Here is a 21,420-nt window from a genome sequence, read left to right as displayed (position 1 = left end):
CTTAAAGGGGTTGTCCAGTCCCTAAACATTGATGGCCTATCCTCAGTATAGGCCATCAATAGCTGATGGGTCGGTGTCCGACTCCCGGGACCCCCGCCAATCAGCTGTTTTGAAGGGGCCGAAGTGCTCGTACGAAAGCTGCCTCTCTTCGTTTCCCTCACTTGCTCACACTGTAAGTCGCTGACACGTATTCACAGTGTGAGCAAGTGACCGGAATGAAGGGGAAGCAGCTCTCGTAAGAGCGCTGCGGCCCCTTCAAAACAGCTGATTGGCGAGCTCCCGGTAGTCGGACCCCGACCTATCAGCTTCATCAGACAGGGATATTAATCGTACCCACCTCTTCAGCCGCAGCGGAGGTCCTGACTCTATCCAGGGTCAGGATGTTGTGCGCGGCGCATAGCGCTGTGGCGTCAGGACCTCCGCTGTGCTCGGGAACCAGTCGGGTAAGTACTGTCAGTTACTATAGTAACAGTGTCCCGCAGGTGCTATAGTAACTTTTTATTGATGTGGTGCGGGGGGCCGCGGGCCCTCTGGCTTTGGGGCCCAGTTGCAACTACGACCGCTGCGACCACTATAGCTACGCACTGGCTGTGGCTTCTTCTGAGGGCGTAACATGAAGTAGCAACTGCGAAACACTCTTAGGGTATCGGTTGCCACATGGCTCTGTATCTTCCATTGCTTTAGATTTTTGTATGTCTGCCTAGATAGGGCAGAATAACAATACTACACATTATAAACACAAGTACCGCTCTGTATGTATCTCCCCTGGTCCTTCAATTCCTGGAGACTGTAATAGTCTATGACATTTCTCTGTTAATTAACTTCTGTTCATTGCAGCTGCCATAAAGCCCCCACACCCTGCTTCACTGTTTATACAGACAGTTGACATTCCCCTTTACATAATATGTCTGACAGCAGAGTAATACCCAACGGACACCAAAGACATATATGGGAGTTATGGAAACAGCAGTGCAAGTTGGCTCAGCTGTAACTCCCCATAAACTTGAATGGAGAAAGTTCGGACATTCACAGCTACCTCCCCATTTAATCTTTGTCTGGATGCAGTGGCCACCTCGCCTGGTGGATTGGAGGTCAGGGTTCTCCAAAGGTGAGACCTCCAACAGTGAGGCATATTTAGTAATTTAATATTATACTAAATGTTCTATAAATAGTTCTCCACATACTTACCACCACCCTCAGGAGTCAAAATTATAATACTGTATACTGTATGTAGGGCCGGTGCTAGTGAGGTGGCAAACTTGGCAATTCTTAAGGGCCCCCATCCTCCCAGGGCCCCCTGCCCAATAGCGGAACTACCACTATAGCAGCCATAGAGGCATGAGGGGGCCAGGCAGCATGGGCCCCCTCAAGCCAGATACAATTCAATACTATAGCACTATAGCAGAGCAGCTCCCACGTTAGGCCTGCAGTCTACATCCATCGCGGGAACGGGGCTAGGTAAGTACAGGTTTTTTTTTAATTTGTTTGTGTGGCAATTTCTACAAGGTGGGCTGTGTGGCACTATCTGCAAGAGCGGGTGTGAGGCACTATCTACAAGGGAGTTGTGTGGCACTATCTTCAAGGGGGATGTGTGGCACTATCTATTAGGGGAAGCTGAGTGGCACTATCTACCACGGGAAGCTGTGTGGCACTATCTACAAGGGGGGCTGTGTGGCAATATCTACAAGAGGGATTATGCGGCACTATCTACAGGGTGGGCTGGGTGGCACTATTTATAGGAGACTGTGTGGCACTATCTACAAGAGGGGGGGCTGTGTGGCACCATTTACAAGAGGGGTCTGTGTGACACCATCTACAAGTGGGGGGTGTGGCACTACCTACAAGAGGGGGCGTGTGGCCCTGTCTACAAGGAGGACTGTGTGGCAGTATCTACAAGGGGGACTGTGCGGCATTATCTACAAGGGGGGCTGTGTGTGGCACTATCTAGATTGGGGGCTGTGTTACACTATCTACAAGGTGGGTTGTGCAGCACTATCTTCAAGGGGTGGGCTGTGCGGCACTATCTACAAGGGGTTGTGTGGCACTATTGAAAATGGGGGCTGTGTGGCAATAGCTACAATGTGGGTTGTGCGGTACTATCTTCAAGGGGTGGGCTGTGTGGCACTATCTACAAGGGGGGACTGTGTGGCACTATTGAAAATGGGGGCTGTGGCAATATCTACAAGGTGGGCTGTGTGGCACTATCTTCAAGAGAAGGTGTGAAGCACTATCTACAAGGGGGTTGTGTGGCACTATCTACAAGGGGGCTGTGTGGCACTATCTACAAGGGGGCTGTGTGGCACTATCTACAAGGGGGATGTGTGGCACTATCTACCATGGGAAGCTGTGTGTCACTATCTTCAAGGGGGGCTGTGTGGCACTATCTACTAGGGGGCTGTTTTTTTTATGACACTATTGACAAGTGTGTGTGGGGCACTATCTACAAGGGGGTTACATAGTTACATAGTTAGTACGGCTGAAAAAAGACACATGTCCATTAAGTTCAACCAAGGGACGGGAAAAGGGAAGGAAAAATTTCTATACATAGGAGCAAATACTTTTTTGTTCTAGGAAATGATCTTACCCTTTTTTAAAGCCATCTACTGTCCCTGCTGTGACCAGCTCCTGCGGTAGGCTATTCCATAGATTCACAGTTCTCACAGTAAAGAAGGCTTGTCGCCTCTGCAGGTTGAACCTTTTTTTCTACAGACGGAGGGAGTGCCCCCTTGTTTTTTGAGTGGGTTTTACATGGAACAGGATTTCACCATATTTTTTGTATGTGCCGTTAATATATTTATATAAGTTAATCATGTCCCCCCTTAGTCGTCTTTTTTCAAGACTAAATAGGTTTCATTCTTTTAATCTTTCCTCATAACTTAAATTCTCCATGCCCCTAATTAGCTTCGTTGCTCTTCTTTGTATTTTTTCCAACTCCAGGGCATCCTTTCTATGAACTGGAGCCCAGAACTGAACTGCATATTCTAGATGAGGCCTCACTAATGCTTTGTAAAGTGGCAATATTACATCCCTGTCCCGTGAGTCCATGCCTCTTTTAATACACGACAATATCCTGCTGGCCTTTGAAGCAGCTGATTGACACTGCATGCTGTTATTTAGTTTATGATTTACAAGTACACCCAGATCCTTCTCAACAAGTGAATCCACCAGTGTAGCTCCCCCTAGGACATATGATGCATGCAGGTTGTTGGTACCCAGATGCATAACTTTACATTTATCTACATTAAACTTCATCTGTCAAGTGGATGCCCAAACACTTAGTTTGTTTAAATCCGCTTGCAATTCATGAACATCTTCCATAGTCTGAACTATATTACATAGCTTGGTGTCATCTGCAAAAATAGAAATAGTGCTATTAATCCCCTCCTCTATATCATTAATAAATAAGTTGAATAATAGTGGTCCCAGCACTGAACCCTGGGGTACACCACTTATTACCGGGGACCATTCAGAGTAGGTTATGTAGCACTATCTACCAGGTGTGCATTGTGGCACTATCTACAGTGTGGGCAGGGGGGCACTATTTACAGGAGACTGTGTGGTACTATCTAGAAGAGGGGGCTGTGTGGCACCATTTACAAGAGGGGTCTGTGTGGCACCATCTACAAGAAGGGGGTCTGTGTGGCACCATCTACAAGTGGAGGTGTGTGGCACTCCCTACAAGAAGGGGTGTGTGGCCCTGTCTACAAGGAGGGCTGTATGGCAGTATCTACAAGGGGGACTGTATGTGGCACTATCTACATGGGGGGCTGTGTTAGACTATCTATAAGGGGGCTGTGTAGCACTATTAACAAGTGTGTGTGGGGCACTATCTACAAGAAGGTTATGTAGAACTATCTACCAGGGGTGCTATGTGGCACTATCTACAGGGTGGGCAGGGTGGCACTATTTACAGGAGACAGTGTGGTACTATCTAGAAGAGGGGGCTGTGTGGCACCATTTACAAGAGGGGTCTGTGTGGCACCATCTACAAGAGGGGGGGCTGTGTGCCACTATCTACAAGTGGAGGTGTGTGGCACTCCCTACAAGAAGGGGTGTGTGGCCCTGTCTACAGGGAGGGCTGTGTGGCAGTATCTACAAGGGGGACTGTGTGGCAGTATCTACAAGGGGGACTGTGTGGCACTATCTACAAGGGGGGACTGTGTGGCACTATCTACACGAGGGTGTGTGCCACTTTCTACAAGGGGGGTGTGTGCCACTATCTACAACGGGGCTGTGTGACACTATCTACAAGGTGGGCTGTGTGGCAAAACCTACAAGGGGTTGTGTGGCACTATCTACAAGGGGGCTGTGTGGGGCACTATCTATAAAAGGAGCTTTGTGCGGCATTATCTACAGGGGGCTGTGTGTAGCAATATCTACAAGGGTTTGTGTGTGGCAATATCTACTGGGGGCTGTGTGTGGCAATATATTGGGGGCTGTGTGTGGCGCAATATTTAGGGAGTTGTGTGTGGCAGTATCTACAGGGGGCTGTGACGCTATCCACAGGGGACACTGCGGCACTATTTACATTATCATCTTGGCATTATCTACAGGGTGAACAAAGGGGGCATTATTACTGTGTGGGGGCAATATCTACACGGGGCTGTGTGTGGCAATATCTGCTGGGGGCTGTGTGTGGCAGTATATATAGGGGGCTGTGTGTGGCACTATCTACAGGGGGCTGTGTGTGGCACTGGCTACAGAGGGCTGTGTGTGGCACGATCTACAGGGGGTTGTGTGTGGCACTATCTACAGGGGCTGTGTGTGGCATTATCTAAAAGTGGCTGTGTGTGGCACTATCTAAAAGGGGCTTTGTTTTGCGCTATCTACAGGGTACACTGCGGCACTATTTACATGGTCACTGTGGCATTATCTACAGGGGGAACAAAGGGGGTATTATTACTGTGTGGGGACACAGAGGGGGCACGATTACTTATGTGGCACTTGTATTGTGTTGAGGACTAAGGGATCACTACTACCATCTGGAACACTGTGGATTACGAGTTTGTTTAGAGGATGAGGTATAGGTGGGGAGGGTGCTGGAAAAGCGAGAAACCAACATGTCTGTGTGTCATATTCTGCAGAGACGAGTCATGGCTGGAATAAGTCGTCACAGTGGTCTGGACCAGATGGAGAAAAAAAAGGGAAAGTGAACGACTCTAATCAGAGAAAACATCACCTGTGAGTCACTGGTCACTGGATATAAATGTGCTGCAATCACTTATATCGTCTGCACAGCTCCTGTGTATAACTGGCATCTACCTTTATATGGTAACTATACAGTGCTCACCAAAAGTTCCAGAACACCCTCATAACTTTTGAACGGCTCGAGGTAGAGGGTTGAAATTTGGTGGGATTTAATGGGGTCATAAAATCTACCAGTTAACACACAAAAAAAGCTGTTTTCAATACAAAAACGATGCTGCAAATTATTTTGAGATAGGATTTTTTTCACGGAGATATTTAACGTTAAAGTTATCATCTTCGTGTTAGCATTACCCAAAATATATCGCGCGGGTAAAATCCTAAATGCGTGTGTGTGTGTGTGTGTATATATGTGTGTGAGCTTGGGAATGTCACATCAAGGTGACTTTAAAGTATGTAATATTACAATCGACCTCGGCGATACAAAATGGACCTTGTCTACGATTGTAACATGATTGTAACATGTAAACTCAATAACAGCATGCAGTGTCAATCAGCTGCTTCAAAGGCCAGCAGGATATTGTCGTGTATTAAAAGAGGCATGGACTCGCGGGACAGGGATGTAATATTACCACTTTACAAAGCATTAGTGAGGCCTCATCTAGAATATGCAGTTCAGTTCTGGGCTCCAGTTCATAGAAAGGATGCCCTGGAGTTGGAAAAAATACAAAGAAGAGCAACGAAGCTAATAAGGGGCATGGAGAATTTAAGTTATGAGAAAAGATTGAAAGAATTAAACCTATTTAGCCTTGAAAAAAGACGACTAAGGGGGGACATGATTAACTTATATAAATATATTAATGGCACATACAAAAAATATGGTGATATCCTGTTCCTTGTAAAACCCCCTCAAAAAACAAGGGGGCACTCCCTCCGTCTGGAGAAAAAAAGGTTCAAGCTGCAGAGGCGACAAGGCTTCTTTACAGTAAGAACGGTGAATTTATGGAATAGCCTACCGCAGGAGCTGGTCACAGCAGGGACAGTAGATGGCTTTAAAAAAGGGTTAGATAATTTCCTAGAACAAAAAAATATTAGCTCCTATGTGTAGAAATTTTTCCTTCCCTTTTCCCTTCCCTTGGTTGGACTTGATGGACATGTGTCTTTTTTCAGCCGTACTAACTATGTAACTATGTAACTATATGATTTCATGTGTACACATTTCGTTAGTCGCTTGTGAATTTCAGAGAGCGCTAATTCGGAGAGTAATTTTCATTTTTGTACATTTCTATTGTCATATCATAAAATGCATTTGACCGAAACGGAAAGGATCACTTTATTGATGATGAGAGGGTATTGTCAACTGTTAAAAGAACTGTTCATCGTTTAGAAATAACCGGTTCAATTAAAGACGCACCGAGATCCGGAAGACCCAAACATGCTAGTAATGATGAAAAAGCTTTAGATGTTCTGCTCATTGTACATGATAATTCTCATACATCTGTCTCAAGTGGAGCACATGACAGAAGCGTGGAATTTTGCGATACAATAATGACACGATTTGATGATAATCATCAGATAAAGCTACGTTTGAACTAAACAGTTCTGTAAATCGACAGAACATGAGGGCAGACGAAAATCCACACTGGATGAGAGACAGTCATACCCAGTATCCTCAGAAGGTTAAAGTTTGGGCCGGAATATTGCTCAATCATATTGTAGGATCATTTTTCATTGAAGAAAACATAAATGCAGAAAATTACTGCAATTTGTTAAGAAACCAAGTGATTTTCGCTATGTTTGGTATCAGCAGGATGGAGCTCAGGCTAATTTTTCTCTGCGAGCTCGTAATCTTCTGAACGATAATTTTCCTGATCATTAGATTGGTAGAAGAGGCCCGATAGAATGGCCACCGAGATCACCAGATCTGACCCCATTAGACTTTTTTTTACTGGGGGTATTTAAAAAGTAAAGTCTATGAGACTAAGATCGCAAACTTAGACGAGCTGCGGGAAAAAATTGTGAACATTTCGAATTCAACCCTCTACATCATTGGTTCCCAACCGGGGTGCCACGAGAACCGTCCAGTGATGCCGCTAGATATTTTTTTTGCTAGAAGTTCCGCCCCGACGTTGTAGCAAACGTGACGCAAGCGCGTGCGTTTGCTACAAGTACCGCCCCCCACTTTCCACTAAAAGAGCCTGACGGAGCCCTAAGTATTTCTTATATAGTTTGTTAGCAAATTTGTGAGAACTGAAGTCAGGGGAATGCTGGAAGTTGTAGTTCTCTCCTCTTATACCTCCTCCCTGTAATGTCCTCTAATATCCCATAATAACGTCCTGAACATGCTGCAAGTTGTAGTTCTCTCCTCTTATACTTCTTCCCTGTAATGTCCTCTGATATCACATAACAATGGGGGATGAGGCTGATGGTCGCTTTACTGGAGGGGGCTTATGGTCTCTTTACTGGGGGGGGGGGCTGATGGTAATTTTACTGTGAGTGGGGGGCTGATGGTCTTCGAGTGGTTTCCCCCTCTGACCCCCATTAAAATTAATAGGAGGCAGATAAAACCTGTGTGCTTTTTTGCCTGCGGTTTTTGAATTAGCTTCAACGGCTTAAAAAAAATGTGGGGAAAATACACCGCAAAAAAAAAAGTCAAACAATGCTGTCAATTCAAATATGCCTCACAAAAAAACGCTGTGTGAACATATACCCTAAGAGTGTAGTGCTGGGACAGGTCAGGCCTTGGGTTCCAAACTTGGGACGTGTTGGCAGTTCAACGAGGTGCAGTGTAAATTTGGAACAACGTTTAAATTCAAACATGTCTGTTCACACTGCAGCGGTCAATCGCATTGCGCGTCCAAATGTTTTAAAAAAGGTAGACGACAAGGGGGAACCAGCGGTGCGTCTGGTCATGGGGGAGACTCCGGTGAAGCTCATAAGGATGGCCCCCTTTCTAAGTAGGTACCCCGACAATGAGGGGGCGCAGTTGATTAGTTCGGGTTTTGGTTCTGGTTTTATTATTCCGCCTCCTTCTTATGTGGTCCCTTTCACGCAGCGCAACCTTAGGTCGGCATATCAGCATGCAGGGGTAGTTTCGGAGAAACTTAAGAAGCAGGTTGATCTGGGCAGAATGGCGGGTCCATTCAGTACGGTCCCAGTTCCAGGTTTGGAGGTGTCTCTTTTAGGAGTGGGAATGTAACAAGTTCCGGCTCATACAGCATTTGTCGTTTCCAAAAGGGGTGTCGGTTAATGACGCCATTGACGCGGATCTGTGTTCCGTGGTATATACGTCGTTTGTTGCTGCGGTGGCATTGGTGCGAGGTTATGGAAGAGGAGCATTGATGGCCAAGACGGATATTCAAGCGGCGTTTCGTTTATTGCCGGTTCATCCAGTCAGCCAGCGGTTGTTGGGCTGTTATTGGGAGGGGTGTTATTACATTGATCGTTGCCTACCTATGGGCTGTTAGCTGTAATGTGCGTATTTTGAGGTTTTTAGTTCTTTCTTGGAATGGGTAGTTAGAGAGGTCGCCGGGGTGGAGTCTGTTATTCACTATCTCGACGATTTTTTGTGTGTTGGTCCGGTGAGTTCGAGAGTTTGCACGACATACTGGAAACAGTTACTAGGTGTCGCGAGAGTTTGGGGTCCACTTGGCTTTGGAAAAAATGGAGGGTCCGGTTACGACCATTTGTTTTTTGGGGATTACAATTGATTCTGTAGCGATGGAGTGTAGATTGCCGGAGGATAAACTGAGGGATTTTCGGTTGGAAGTGGATAGAGCTTGTCGGATGAAGAAGGCTACACTACTGCAGTCTTTATTAGGGAAATTAAATTTTGCTAGCCGCATCATGCCGATGGGCAGGGTGTTTTGTCGTCGGTTGGCAGTTAAGGAGCCTCATCATTTCATTTGTTTGGTGGCGGATTTGCAGATTTGGCTCCATTTCTTGGCAAGGTATAATGGTCGCTCTCTTTGGATGTCACAGGCACTAGACAGTTTCGATTTGGAGTGGTTTACTGATGCGTCAGGTGCCGTGGGGTTCGGGGCGTTCTTTAAAGGGCAATGGTGCATGGGGCAATGGCCGGTTTCTTGGGTGGAGGTGGCCTTGACGCGCAACTTGGTCCTGCTCGAACTGTTTGCCATCGTGGTGGCAGTCACCATTTGGGGAGACAGGTTCCAGGATAAGAAAGTGCGCTTCCATTGCGATAATCTGGGGGTGGTGATGGCTATAAATAACACTTCGGCGTCGTCCCCTCCAGTGGTTCGCTTGTTGCGTCAGTTGGTGCTTGCCTGTTTACAGTTGAATGCGTGGGTGGTGGCGGTGCATGTTCTTGGGGTGGAGAATTGTATTGCTGATGCGCTTTCTCGCTCGCAGTGGGATCGTTTTCGTCATCTGGTTCCAGACGTGGAGTTAACTGGGGTGGCATGTCCCAGTCATCTGTGGGAGCTGGTATCCGGGCGGCAGGTGCCTTGATTGAACATTCACTAGCCAGATCCACGAGGTCGGCTTATGCTGCTGGATGGCGTCAATGGGAAGAGTGGGTGAGATCTTTGGGTGATGTGTGTTCGGATGATGATAGGATGGTTGCCTTGTTGTTTTGGTTGGGGGAAGCGTTCTGCACGGTCGCCACAAAGCATTTCTTGGTAGGCCAAGCATTGAGGGGTTTGAGACGGGGTGTAGTGGTGAGAGATCAGAGGAGCCCCATGTATTTTCAATTATTATGTTCACTGGAAGTGGTGGTGTGGCAGGTGTGTTGTTCAGTATATGAGAGCAAGTTGTTTTGGTTGGCTTTCGCGTTAGCCTTTTTTGGAGCTTTTCGGGTGGGGGAATTGGTTTTGCCTAGTTCGGTTAGACCGGGGGGCTTGCTGCAGGATAACGTGGATCTATATGAGGACAGGGTGGAGATAGTTGCGACGGTCAAAAACATATCAGACAAGTGTGGGACGAAGGGTGGTGTTGTTTGCGATCCCGGGGAATCGAGTTTGTCCAGTTTTGTGCCTCAGGGAATATTTAGTTGAAATAGGCCTTTCGGATGCTCTGTTGCTACGACATGCAGATGACAAGTTTTTGTTGCGTTTCCAGTTTGTCTCTGTATTCAGAAAATGTCTGGTGGCTTGTCGGGTGCAGGCAGACCAATACTCGTCTCACTCTTTTCCCATTGGGGCGGCGACGGAGGGGGTGAGATGGGGTTTGGATGATGCAGGTGGATAGGGCGTTGGGAGTCTGTGCGTTTCCGTTCTTATGTTCGACTGCACATGTTGTGATATGGTAATGAGTAACATGTTCCGGGTGTGTGCGTTCCGCCTGTGAAATGCTTGTGTTAGGCAGTGAGTTGTGGTGCGTGTATGTTTTCCCTTCGTTTTGCAGGCCATAACACATGCATGGTGTGGATTATGGGGTACTCCTTTGTGTACTGGGATGCCCTTCGCACAGATGTACGGCCGAACGGTCGACATCTCAGGATCCCTTGGGACATGGCGGTCCTGCGGTGAATGTGTATCCGAGGAATGACATGGAACAGGGTGTTGCCTGAGTTTCATAATTTTGTAATGTTGGACAGGGCACCGGAGGTGCTGGTGTTGCATGTGGGGGGTAACTATTTGGGCCTACGCCCTATTCGGGAGTTGGTGCGGGACGTCAAGCATGATTTGCTTTGCTTATTGTCATCATATACTAATCTGGTGACTGTGTGGTCAAAGATGGTCCCAAGGAAGAGTTGACGCATGGCTCGCTCTGTGGCGAGAGTCAACAAGGCTATATCGGGCTTCGTGGCACGCAACGGCGGGGTTGCGGTGCGCCACTGGGACTTGGAGTCTGGGACAGGAAAGTATTGGAGGGAAGATGGAGTTCACCTGAATGACGTGGGAATGGATATGTGGAGTTTGGCTTTGACTGATGGAATTGAACGAGCGGTGGGTGTGTGGAGGAGCTCCAAGGCTTGAGGTGGTCAAGGCCTATTTCGCTTTGGCGGGGGGGGAGTCCTTGAAGTAGGTCGTAAAAAATGGTGGGGGGAATGCATCACGGGATGCACCCCCAATTAGTCGGTTTCTTGGGGTGTTACCCCTTTTGAAGGCTGTGTTTTATATGGTGGTCATCTGCAAAAGGTAATTGGTGCCCCCGGGCCGGGTTACGGCTGGGGGTAAGCTATTGGTGGGCAGATGACCAAAAAATTAAATATCGGTGGCTTCAAGGACTTGCTCCTGTCATTCTGGTTGTTAACTAATGTTATGACCCTGATAGGGTCGCAGTTGGTTATTTAATGTTATGAAGAATTCCTTTTTGGGGATTCAAAAAGTTATGCTATTTAAAATTCCTTGTTATTTAAATAATAAACGGATATATCTGTCCTATGATCGCGTGGGCACTGCCAGTGTTCACACGCGATCAGCGGCAGGAGCTTAGCTGTTATACACAGCCTGGCTCCTGCCACAACTGCCGGAATCGAAGCGCGCTCCGATTCCGGCAGTTTAACCCATTAAATGCCGCTGTCATTAGCGACAGCGACATCTAATATGTTTGACAGAGGGAGGGAGCTCCCTCTGGCACCCCATCGGCGCCCCCGCAAAGAAATCGCGGGGCGCCGTCAGCTTTCCATGGCATCCAGGGGCCTAACAAAGGTCCGCCTTCAGTAAATGCCTGTTAGGCTGACAGGCAATAATGCTTTGGTATACTAAGCATACCAAAGCATTATATATCAGCAGATCGCATAGTGAAGTCCCCTGGTCGGGCTAAAAAAAAAAAATTTAAAGCAGTTAAATAAAGTTTCTGAAAAAAATGAAAAATTTACAGTCAAAATAAAATAAAAATTTTTTTTCCCAAAAAGTGGTTTTATTTAGTAAAAGTGTCAAAACAAATAACACATACATATATATGGTATCCCTGCGATCGTAAAGACTTGAACAATAAAATGAACACATTAATTAAACTGCTGGATGAACGGCGTAAAAAACCCCGCAAAAAAGTACGGCAAAATTCTCTCTTTTCTCCCATTCCCCCAATAAAAAATAAAAATAAAAGTTAATCTGCAAGTCTTATGTACCCCAAAATAGAACTAATGAAAACTACACCTTGGCCCGCAAAAATCAAGCCCACATACAGCCACATTGATATAAAAATGAAAAAGTTACGTCTCTTGGAATGCGGTGATGCAAAAACGAGTAATGTTTTTTCTAAAAGGGTTTTTATTGTGCAAACGTAGGAAAACATATAAAACCTTTACATATTTGGTATCCCCTTAATTGTGCCGACCCATAGAATAAAGTTAACATGTTATTTACACTGCATAGTAAACTGCGTTAATTTATAACGTGAAAATCAATGCTGGAATAGCTGCTTATTTTCAATTCTCTCCTAAATTAAAATTAATAAAAGTTAATCGATATATTATAAGCATCTAAAAATGGTACAATTACAAAATACAACTCGTCCCGCACAAAACAAGCCCTTATACCGCTATGTCGACGGAATAAAAAAATAAGTTACGACTCATGGAATGCGACCGTGAAAAAACAAAGAATAATCCTTGGTCATTTAGGGGTTAAGACAAAATGGAAGAAAGACCGACAAACAAGCAACAATTAAAGACAGCTGCAGTAAAGGCCTGGCAAAGCATCACAAAGGAGGAAACCCAGCGATTGGTGTATTCCATGGGTTCCAGACGTCAGGCATTCATTGGCTGCAAATGATTCTTTTCAAAGTATTTTAAAAAAAAAATATCAATTTTATTTATGGTAATGTTAATTTGTCCAATTACTTTTGAGCCCCTGAAATGAGGAGGCTGTGTAGAAAAATGGTTGCAATTCCTTAACATATCACAGGAAATGCATCTCAGTTGTTTCATTTAAAAACAAATGTGGTGGCATGCAGAGCCCAAATCATGAAGATTGTGTCACTATCCAAATAATTCTGGACCTAACCATATGCTTTAGGGCCTGCTATACTCCTGGATGCGCTAGAAATCAGCGATGCAGTTCTATGCACACCGCCGTCTAAGTTGACTGCATTATTAAAACAATAATTTAGCATATGAGGCCCTATGGCCCTATCGCTCGGGCAGCAAGTTAAAACCTGAAACGTAAATAGTCTATGGCGCGGGTTTTAAGAACCCTGACTGCTGGCCGTAAAAACACAGCCAGCGGTCGAGAACCAGTTAACTTTGCCCGGGGCCACACTTTGTCTAAAACCAGCTCTGACTGTGTGTAACATTCAGATAAGTATCATACACTACAAATAAGTCACTAGGAAATTCTCAGCACATGTGATACGTGAGTTCTCACACTTCTAATTGAAGTTTGACAATGGCCTCTGAGTTCTCAGAAAAGGTCACTGACCACATTCTTCTTCTGTTGTTTTTTTTACAATTGTAAGTTTTGTGAGTTCTTACCAGAGGCTTCTTATATAGATAACAAACCGGCTGGTGTGGTTCAGTTTTACATAGCTTTGCAGCATGGCAAATAACATCCGGTTTCAGTCTGTGGGATAGCCTTAGGAGACAATTAAAGGAAAAATTACCTTTTAAAATTATACCTCAACTGTATATATGCAGATGTAACATTCTTTGTGTATGAATCTATGCGTAGCTCAGGTAAAATCAGGATTCCAAATTAATGAATGTCTTTGTGTGTAGGAAATAAAATAATATGTATATGTTTATAATAAAATATATGAACCCATTTACAACAACATGGAGGCACAAAAAATTGTGCAGTCGCAGGTCTGGTACCCTGACTTAGAAGAAGACCCATAGATGTTTTTTCTCAATGACTACTGTGTACAATGCCAGCACCTTATTGAGACTGCCGATTACATGATCGATGGGACAAATGTCATGTGGCAGAGCTGCTGAGTCTAACCCAGCATAGCACAATTTTGACAATCAGGGCCGATTTTCCCTGTAACTGGACAAGTTGTAATGAAAAAGTGAAAATAAACCAAATTATAAAAAAATTAACTATGACAAAAATGGCGAAACACCCGCCTCCCACTGGTTGGTTGTATAGAAGACAGAATTCGCCTTGTAAAAGAGGCTCTTTCTGTTACATACCCTGATTTCTTATTAAAGTGGTTATCCCTGCCTCTCCATGGAACTACTGTCCCGTACTGAAAACATGATTACAGTACGGGACAGTTGTCCGGCAGCGAGGCAGGGACTCCTAGCATCGTACATAACTATGATGCTAGGAGCCCGGCTCCCTGCAGTGTGTTCGGTCCGGGACTTGCGGCCGAATATGTTCCATCCATTACGGACGTAATGTGCTCGTGTGAATCCAGCCTTACATTTCTACAAAATGCTCATGGCTGCGTAAAAAAACGGCCCGTCGGAACAGAACACCGTTTTACCCATTGAAATCAATAGGAAGATGTTTGGAGGCTTTCTGCTTACAATTTTCCGACCGTTTTTTCGGCTGTTTACAGTCCGAAAAATGGCAGAATATAAGCTGTGTGAACATACCCTTACTGCCCTTTGCGCCAGGGCACTTTACTGCAGTTTCTTACTTTAGCTATCCTACTGTCTCACTCACTTGTATGTTCCATATGTTTACATTTTATATTGGTACTTTAGTTATATATTCTGCATTTGCTACTACTACTACTACAGCATTACATTCCTCCTATTGCTACTCTACCTTATTATACTGATTTCAAGATATGTTCTGTCTAGTGGCGCGACTACCGTGGTAGCAGCCATAGCAATACATGCATTAGCGCTGAATGGCCGGGCATGTTCGGTGCCCGACCATTCAGCGCCTTACAATGACGCTGATTGGCGGGGCAAAATGATTTGCACCAACAATCAGCTCCATTCAACGACGCTAGCGGCGCAATGACGTCATCGCACTGCTTCCGTGCTTGAAAGGCGCTGATTGACGGGGCAAGTCATTCTGCCCTACCAATTAGCGCCTTTGAACGACGTGTCGTTCAGTTCCACAGACCTGCTCAGAAGAGAGCATGTCCGCATTGCCACCGGATGGCGCGGGAACGGGATCATGTGAGTATGTAAAGTTTTTTTGTTTTTTTCTAATAAAACTGTGAGTGGCATTATCTACAGGGGGGGGTCTATATGTGGGATGTTGGCCATTATATACAGGGGGATTTTCATCTTCACATACTAATTCAAATAAATTTAGCAAAAAAACTGTGGGGTCAAAATGCTAACTACACCCCTAGATAAATTCCTTGAGGGGTGTAGTTTGCAAAATGGGGTCACTTTTGGGGTGTTTCCAGTGTTTTGGCACCACAAGACCTCTTCAAACCTGACGTGGTGCCTAAAATATATTCTAAAAAAAGGAGGCCCTAAAATCCACTAGGTGCTCCTTTGCTTCTGAGCCCTGTGTTTCAGTCCAGTAGCATACTAGGGCCATATGTGGGATATTTCTAAAAACGACAGAATCTGGGCAATAAATATTGAGTTGCATTTCTGTGGTACAGAATTTTTTTTATTACTGAAGCTAGGGCTAGTGTTTGACGTCTTTGCAGGCTCACAAGGCTGCTTCGAAGATCTGATCTGAGGTCAGTGGACAGCAGCTGCCTTCTGGGCTCTCTTTCTTGGTGCCGGCCTTGGCGCTGCACTGAATATGACACGTCACATTACAATGTCTGTGTCAGACTTCAGTGTAGCGCTGAGGCCGTAGCAGAGAAGGAGAGCCCTGATATGGTACACAACAAGTAACTAATCTATCATGTATCCAAACTATCACAAACTACACCCCGTTCCAAATTATTATTATGTTATTTTTCGCTGATTTTCCTAAATAGTCGATGCAAATGACAGTCAGTATAATCTTCAAGCCATCAACCGTTGGAGTGTAATGCAAATTTTATTGAACAAATTTCCTAATGATAACAGATTTTTTTTAGAAGTAAAAAACTCAAAATGCACTGTTTCAAATTATTATGCACAACAGAGATCAAAACATTTTAAGGGTTGTAAAGAGAACTAAAATGGTAATTTGTTGAATTTGCAGCATCAGGAGGTCATATTTACAGAAATCAAAAGCTCTTTCAATCAAAAAAAACTTAACAGGCCAAGTTACATGTTAACATAGGACCCCTTCTTTGATATCACCTTCACAATTCTTGCATCCATTGAATTTGTGAGTATTTGGACAGTTTCTGCTTGAATATCTTTGCAGGATGTCAGAATAGCCTCCCATAGCTTCTGTTTTTATGTGAACTGCCTCCCACCCTCATAAATATTTTGCTTGAGGATGCTCCAAAGGTTCTCAATAGGGTTGAGGTCAGGGGAACATGGGGCCACACCATGAGGTTCTCTCCTTTTATGCCCATAGCAGCCAATGACACAGAGGTATTCTTTGCAGCATGAGATGGTGCATTGTCATTCATGAAGATAATTTTGCTACGGAAGGCACGGTTCTTCTTTTTGTACCACGGAAGAAGAAAGCGGTCAGTCATAAAGTCTACGTACTTTGCAGAGGTAATTTTCACACCGTCAGCGACCCTAAAGGGGCCTACCAGCTCTCTCCCCATGATTCCAGCCCAAAACATGACTCTGCCACCTCCTTGCTGATGTCGCAGCCTTGTTGGGACATGGTGGCCATTCACCAACATCCACTACTCCATCCATTTGGACCATCCAGGGTTGCACGGCACTCATCAGTAAACAACACGGTTTGGAAATTAGTCTTCATGTATTTCTGAGCCCACTGCAACCGTTTCTGCTTGTGAGCATTGTTTAGGGGTGGCCGATTAATAGCTTTATGCACACTTGCAAACCTCTGGAGTATCCTACACCTTGAGGTTCGCGGGACTCCAGACGCACCAGCGGCTTCAAATACCTGTTTGCTGCTTTGCAATGGCATTTTAGCAGCTGCTCTCCTAATCCAATTAATTTGTCTGGCAGAAACCTTCCTCATTATGCCTTTATCTTAACGAACCCATCTGTGCTCTGAATCAGCCACAAATCTTTTCACAGTAAGATGATCACGCTTAAGTTTTCTTGAAATATCCAATGTTTTCATACCTTGTCCAAGGTATTGCACTATTTCATGCTATTCGGCAGCAGAGAGATCGTTTTTCTTTCCCATATTGCTTGAAACTTGTGGCCTGCTTAATAATGTGGAACGTCCTTCTTAAGTAGTTTTCTTTTGATTGGGCACACCTGGCAAACAAATTATCACAGGTGTCTGAGATTGATTGCAATGATCCAAAGAGCCCTAAGACACAATACCATCCATGAGTTTAATTGAAAAACTAATAATTAAATGTTTATGACCCTTAAATCCAATGTGCATAATAATTTGGAACACGGTGTATGCACCACTCTGATAAAATTGGCACATTTTCAGATCCTAGACTACCTTTTTGGCGGACCACTGTGGTAAAAACTGATGTTTAAAACTGATGAAAACTAACGACAACTGATGTTTCTGTAGTAAAAATTGTGGAAAAAGCCTTTTTGCATCAGTTTTTGCTTCAGTTGTAATCCCTTGAGAGACAAAAAAAAATGATGCTGAGGCAACTGATATTTGTCAACGCACCCTTACAAGGCACACCACTGTACATTCAGTAATGGCTGTTAATGGTAATGCCGCTCAGTCCCCTTCACTTGAATAGGACTAAGCTGCAAAGAGCTGCAGTACCATGCACAGCCACAGTACAGTACAGATCCGTATCTTGTAATTAATGAGGAGGCCGCAGCATTCACCGGAGTGCTGCGGCTCGTTCGATTAGCTATTTGTTATGGGTGACGGGAGGATTGTAGTGTAGATTTTATAGAATTTTGAATCCAGTTCAGATGTATAAATCTAAGATGTCAATAATATAACATCTGTTATGTTACTGTTAAGACTTTCATATTTTATTCCTTTTAATTTTAACTAGTGTAACAGACTGGGCCAGTAGCGTAGCTAGCGGGTGGCAGGGAGGGCTGTGGCCCTGGGCCCACTGAGATGGTGGGGCCCACAGTGACCCCCCCCACCATGACTGCCGCTCCCGCTGGCTCCATTGCCACGCCACACAGGGCAGCCTGCTGCCTATCTGAGGGGGATGCGGCACAAATGAAACCAGCCGCCTCCACCCCCTCCTGCATTAATTACATGCATAAGCACTGAATGGCGGGGCAGAAAGACTTGCCCCGCCAATCAGCGCTTCAGTTGTTGAAAGGCGCTGATTGGCTGATTGGTGGGGCAAGTCTTTCTGCGCTGCCAATCAGCGCCCTTCAACGATGCAAGCGTTGTTCAGCCCCAGCAGACCTGCTCAGAAGAGAGCAGGCCTGCATTGACACAGGACGGCATGGGGACAGGATCAAGGTGAGTATGTAAAGTTTTTTTTTTTTCACTTAAAAGTGTGAGTGGCATTATCTAGAGGGGGGCTATATGTAGGGCACGATCTACAGGTGGGCTATATGTGGGGCACTATATACAGGGGGACACAGTGTGTGGTACTATTATAGTCAGGTACACCGTGTATGGCACTATTATAATTAGAGGTGCAGTGTATGGTGCTATTATATTTAGGGGCATTGTGTGTCGCACCATGAGAATTTTATCTTCGTTTATAGGTGCAGAAATGTTTGAAATGTGAGAAGCTGAAGACATCTGAGCGGCAAACTGCAGAAATGGGCTGTGCCCGGGAGTAGTCATCATAGAGGTCTGGACCGGATGGAGGAGAAAAGAGAAAAAGAACAACTAGAATCTGAAAAGATGTCACCGGTGAGCCTCTTAATGTAAATATTCTTTCTGCCTGTACGCAGTACTGTAGTCACTGTATGATCTGCAGTGAGGTGATGGGTGGTATGATTGTTTTTTTGTGAAACCGCAACTCCTAGCATATTCTTAGTATTGTTTGGGTAATGCTGGGAGCAGTAGTTTTACGCCGTACAAAACTATATGGCAGGGGTAGCCTGGCTGGTATATACAGGGATGATGGGTTTTATATACCGGAATGATGGTTGTTATATACAGGGATTATGATTGTTATATACAGGGATGATGGTTGTTAAAAACAACGATGATGGTTGTTATATACAGGGATGATGGGTAGTCCAGCCCTCATCCCTGCATCAACCCCCATCATCCGTGTGTATACCAGCCACGATCCCCTTATATAACCCCCATAAACCCTGTATATAACCCACATCATCACTGTATATACCAGCCATCACCCCTGTTGATAACCCCCATCTTACCTGTATATACTTGCCAGGCTGGTATATACAGAGATTATAGGGGTTATATACAGGGATGATGGCTTGTATATTCAGGGATGATGGGGGTTATATACTGGGATGATGGCTGCTATATAATTAGAATGCACCTCTTCAGTTGTAAACATGCGTTAAACGGGGCCCACCGTGTTGGAGCCCACTCAGATATGTTTTGCCCCCCATGTGCTAAACCCCAAGCTACGCCTCTCGACTGGGCACTAGAGTTATAATATGCAAATCAGTTTTAATTCATTGTTCTGTGTTCCACAGTGGGGTTGCACTCATTAGGGGGATTTTTTTTTTTTACTTGTACTAAACCAAAAACATCCTACATGAATATGCTGCACACAGGGATCTCACATTCACAAAAACTTTGGTCATAGGTAAGTGTAGATCACATTTAGGGCTCTGTGAGATAGGACATGTGTATAAAAATTAAAGTACCAACTCCCATTTCTATCAACTACACATTTCTCAGCAGGCTACAAAACACAATGGGCATAAGTAACACTAAATGAAATATGAGAATTGAGATTTTGAATATGGACTTATGCACATGGAATAGGCTCTCCGTGTGCCACTGTATGACGCTCTGTACAGGCGCTGTATGGGAATAGCTTCATCATACAGCATCCAATGGAGCATGCCATGTAATACGACAAAAAAAAACTCTGAATGATATTGGAGACATAGAGAGGTACAGTAGAGTCCCATAGATGTTTATGGGTGCCCTATTTGTGTAATATGACTATGTGCATAAGACCTTATTAGAATTAACACAAATCCAGGGGCTGTACTCGGTGCCTGTTAGTCTAATTTTACTCTGTTAAAGGGAATGTGTTGCCAGCAAAACATGTTTTTTTTTTAGTTAAACAATTAGTGTGTAGGTGATTAAACATTGTTCTAATTTTATTTTTATTTTTTCACGAGTCAGGAAATATTATAAATTGGATTCAATTTATAATATTTCCCAGCACTGGTCACTAGATGGAGCAATTCCCAAAATTGCAGCATTGCATGTGGTAAAGTAACCACATTGCTTTATGCTGCAAAATTGGGAAAAAATCCCTCGCTCTAGTGAGCTCTCAGAATCCCCCCTCCTTTATCCTGGCTAGTGCTGGGAGAAACGAGGGGTTTGAACGGTCTAACCTCCTACACTGTGTGTCGCCATTTTTTGAGCTAACACACAGTGTAGAAGGTTTACATACACTAGTAAACACACACTGAAACACGAACATACATAGAAATCACTTACCTGCTCCAGTCGCCGCCGCTCCCTCCGGTCCGTCCGCTCCGTCTGCTGCCGCTGCTCCATGTGCACAAGTCCGGAAGCCGCGACCGGAAGTAGTAATCTTACTGTCCGGCCGCGACTTCCGGTCCACAGGAAAATGGCGCCGGACGGCGCGCATTTCAAATTGGACTGTGTGGGAGCGGCGCATGCGCAGTTCCCACACAGACGCCGTACACCATAGTGGATGGAACGGGCCCCGTTCGCAGTCCCTATGGGACTGGAGCTGCCGTATTCCATGTCTGTATGTGTCGTTAATCGACACATACAGAAATGGAAAAAAAAATGGCAGCCCCCATAGGGAAGAAAAAGTGTAAAAATAGAAAAAAGTAACACACAAACACACAAATAAATATAAACATTTTTAATAAAACCCTAACATAAAACTGATATAAAAAAAAAATATTTGGTGACATTGTTCCTTTAAATGATATATAGAATTAATGCAACTTACAACTGGATTAGATCAGGTCCAAAGAGTTCAGCTATTAGGGAACAGATTCCTCTTATACCTCCTTGCTCTGTGAATTATGAAAAAAAAAGTTTTTGGCTATGTATAAAATTATGATCCAAGGCCAGATTTAATATTAAACTTGGAAAATAAAGGGGTATTTCGACCAAAGACATTTATGGCATATCCCCAGGATATTGTTATGAAGGCACCCCACCTACTGTGAGAACGGGGGCCTATGACCCCCGTTTGCAGTCCAAGGCATCTTGTGGTGACTGCAATAGATAAAAAGAGCTGGCCATGTTTGTGTCCAGCTCTCTGCATTTAAGTACTATATGTGTTACAAAAATAGCTGAGCATGCTGTGGATTTGCCA

General features: G+C 44.7%; 1 protein-coding gene across 1 annotated transcript in view; it reads right to left on the bottom strand.

Annotated features, from left to right (window-relative positions):
- The window catches only part of AOAH (acyloxyacyl hydrolase), a 277,584-nt gene that overhangs the window by 209,699 nt on the left and 46,465 nt on the right, over positions 1-21,420 (bottom strand). The window contains exons 3-4 of the mRNA XM_075828561.1: positions 21,049-21,115; positions 13,526-13,625 (exon numbers count right to left, since the gene is read on the bottom strand). Coding sequence (XP_075684676.1) covers positions 13,526-13,625; positions 21,049-21,115 — 167 coding nt within the window. The remainder of the gene's footprint in view (positions 1-13,525; positions 13,626-21,048; positions 21,116-21,420) is intronic.

This window comes from Rhinoderma darwinii, chromosome 5 (genome assembly GCF_050947455.1).
Source record: "Rhinoderma darwinii isolate aRhiDar2 chromosome 5, aRhiDar2.hap1, whole genome shotgun sequence".
In the NCBI taxonomy this organism is placed as follows: domain Eukaryota; kingdom Metazoa; phylum Chordata; class Amphibia; order Anura; family Rhinodermatidae; genus Rhinoderma; species Rhinoderma darwinii.
This window is presented reverse-complemented; position numbering and strand designations above follow the sequence as displayed.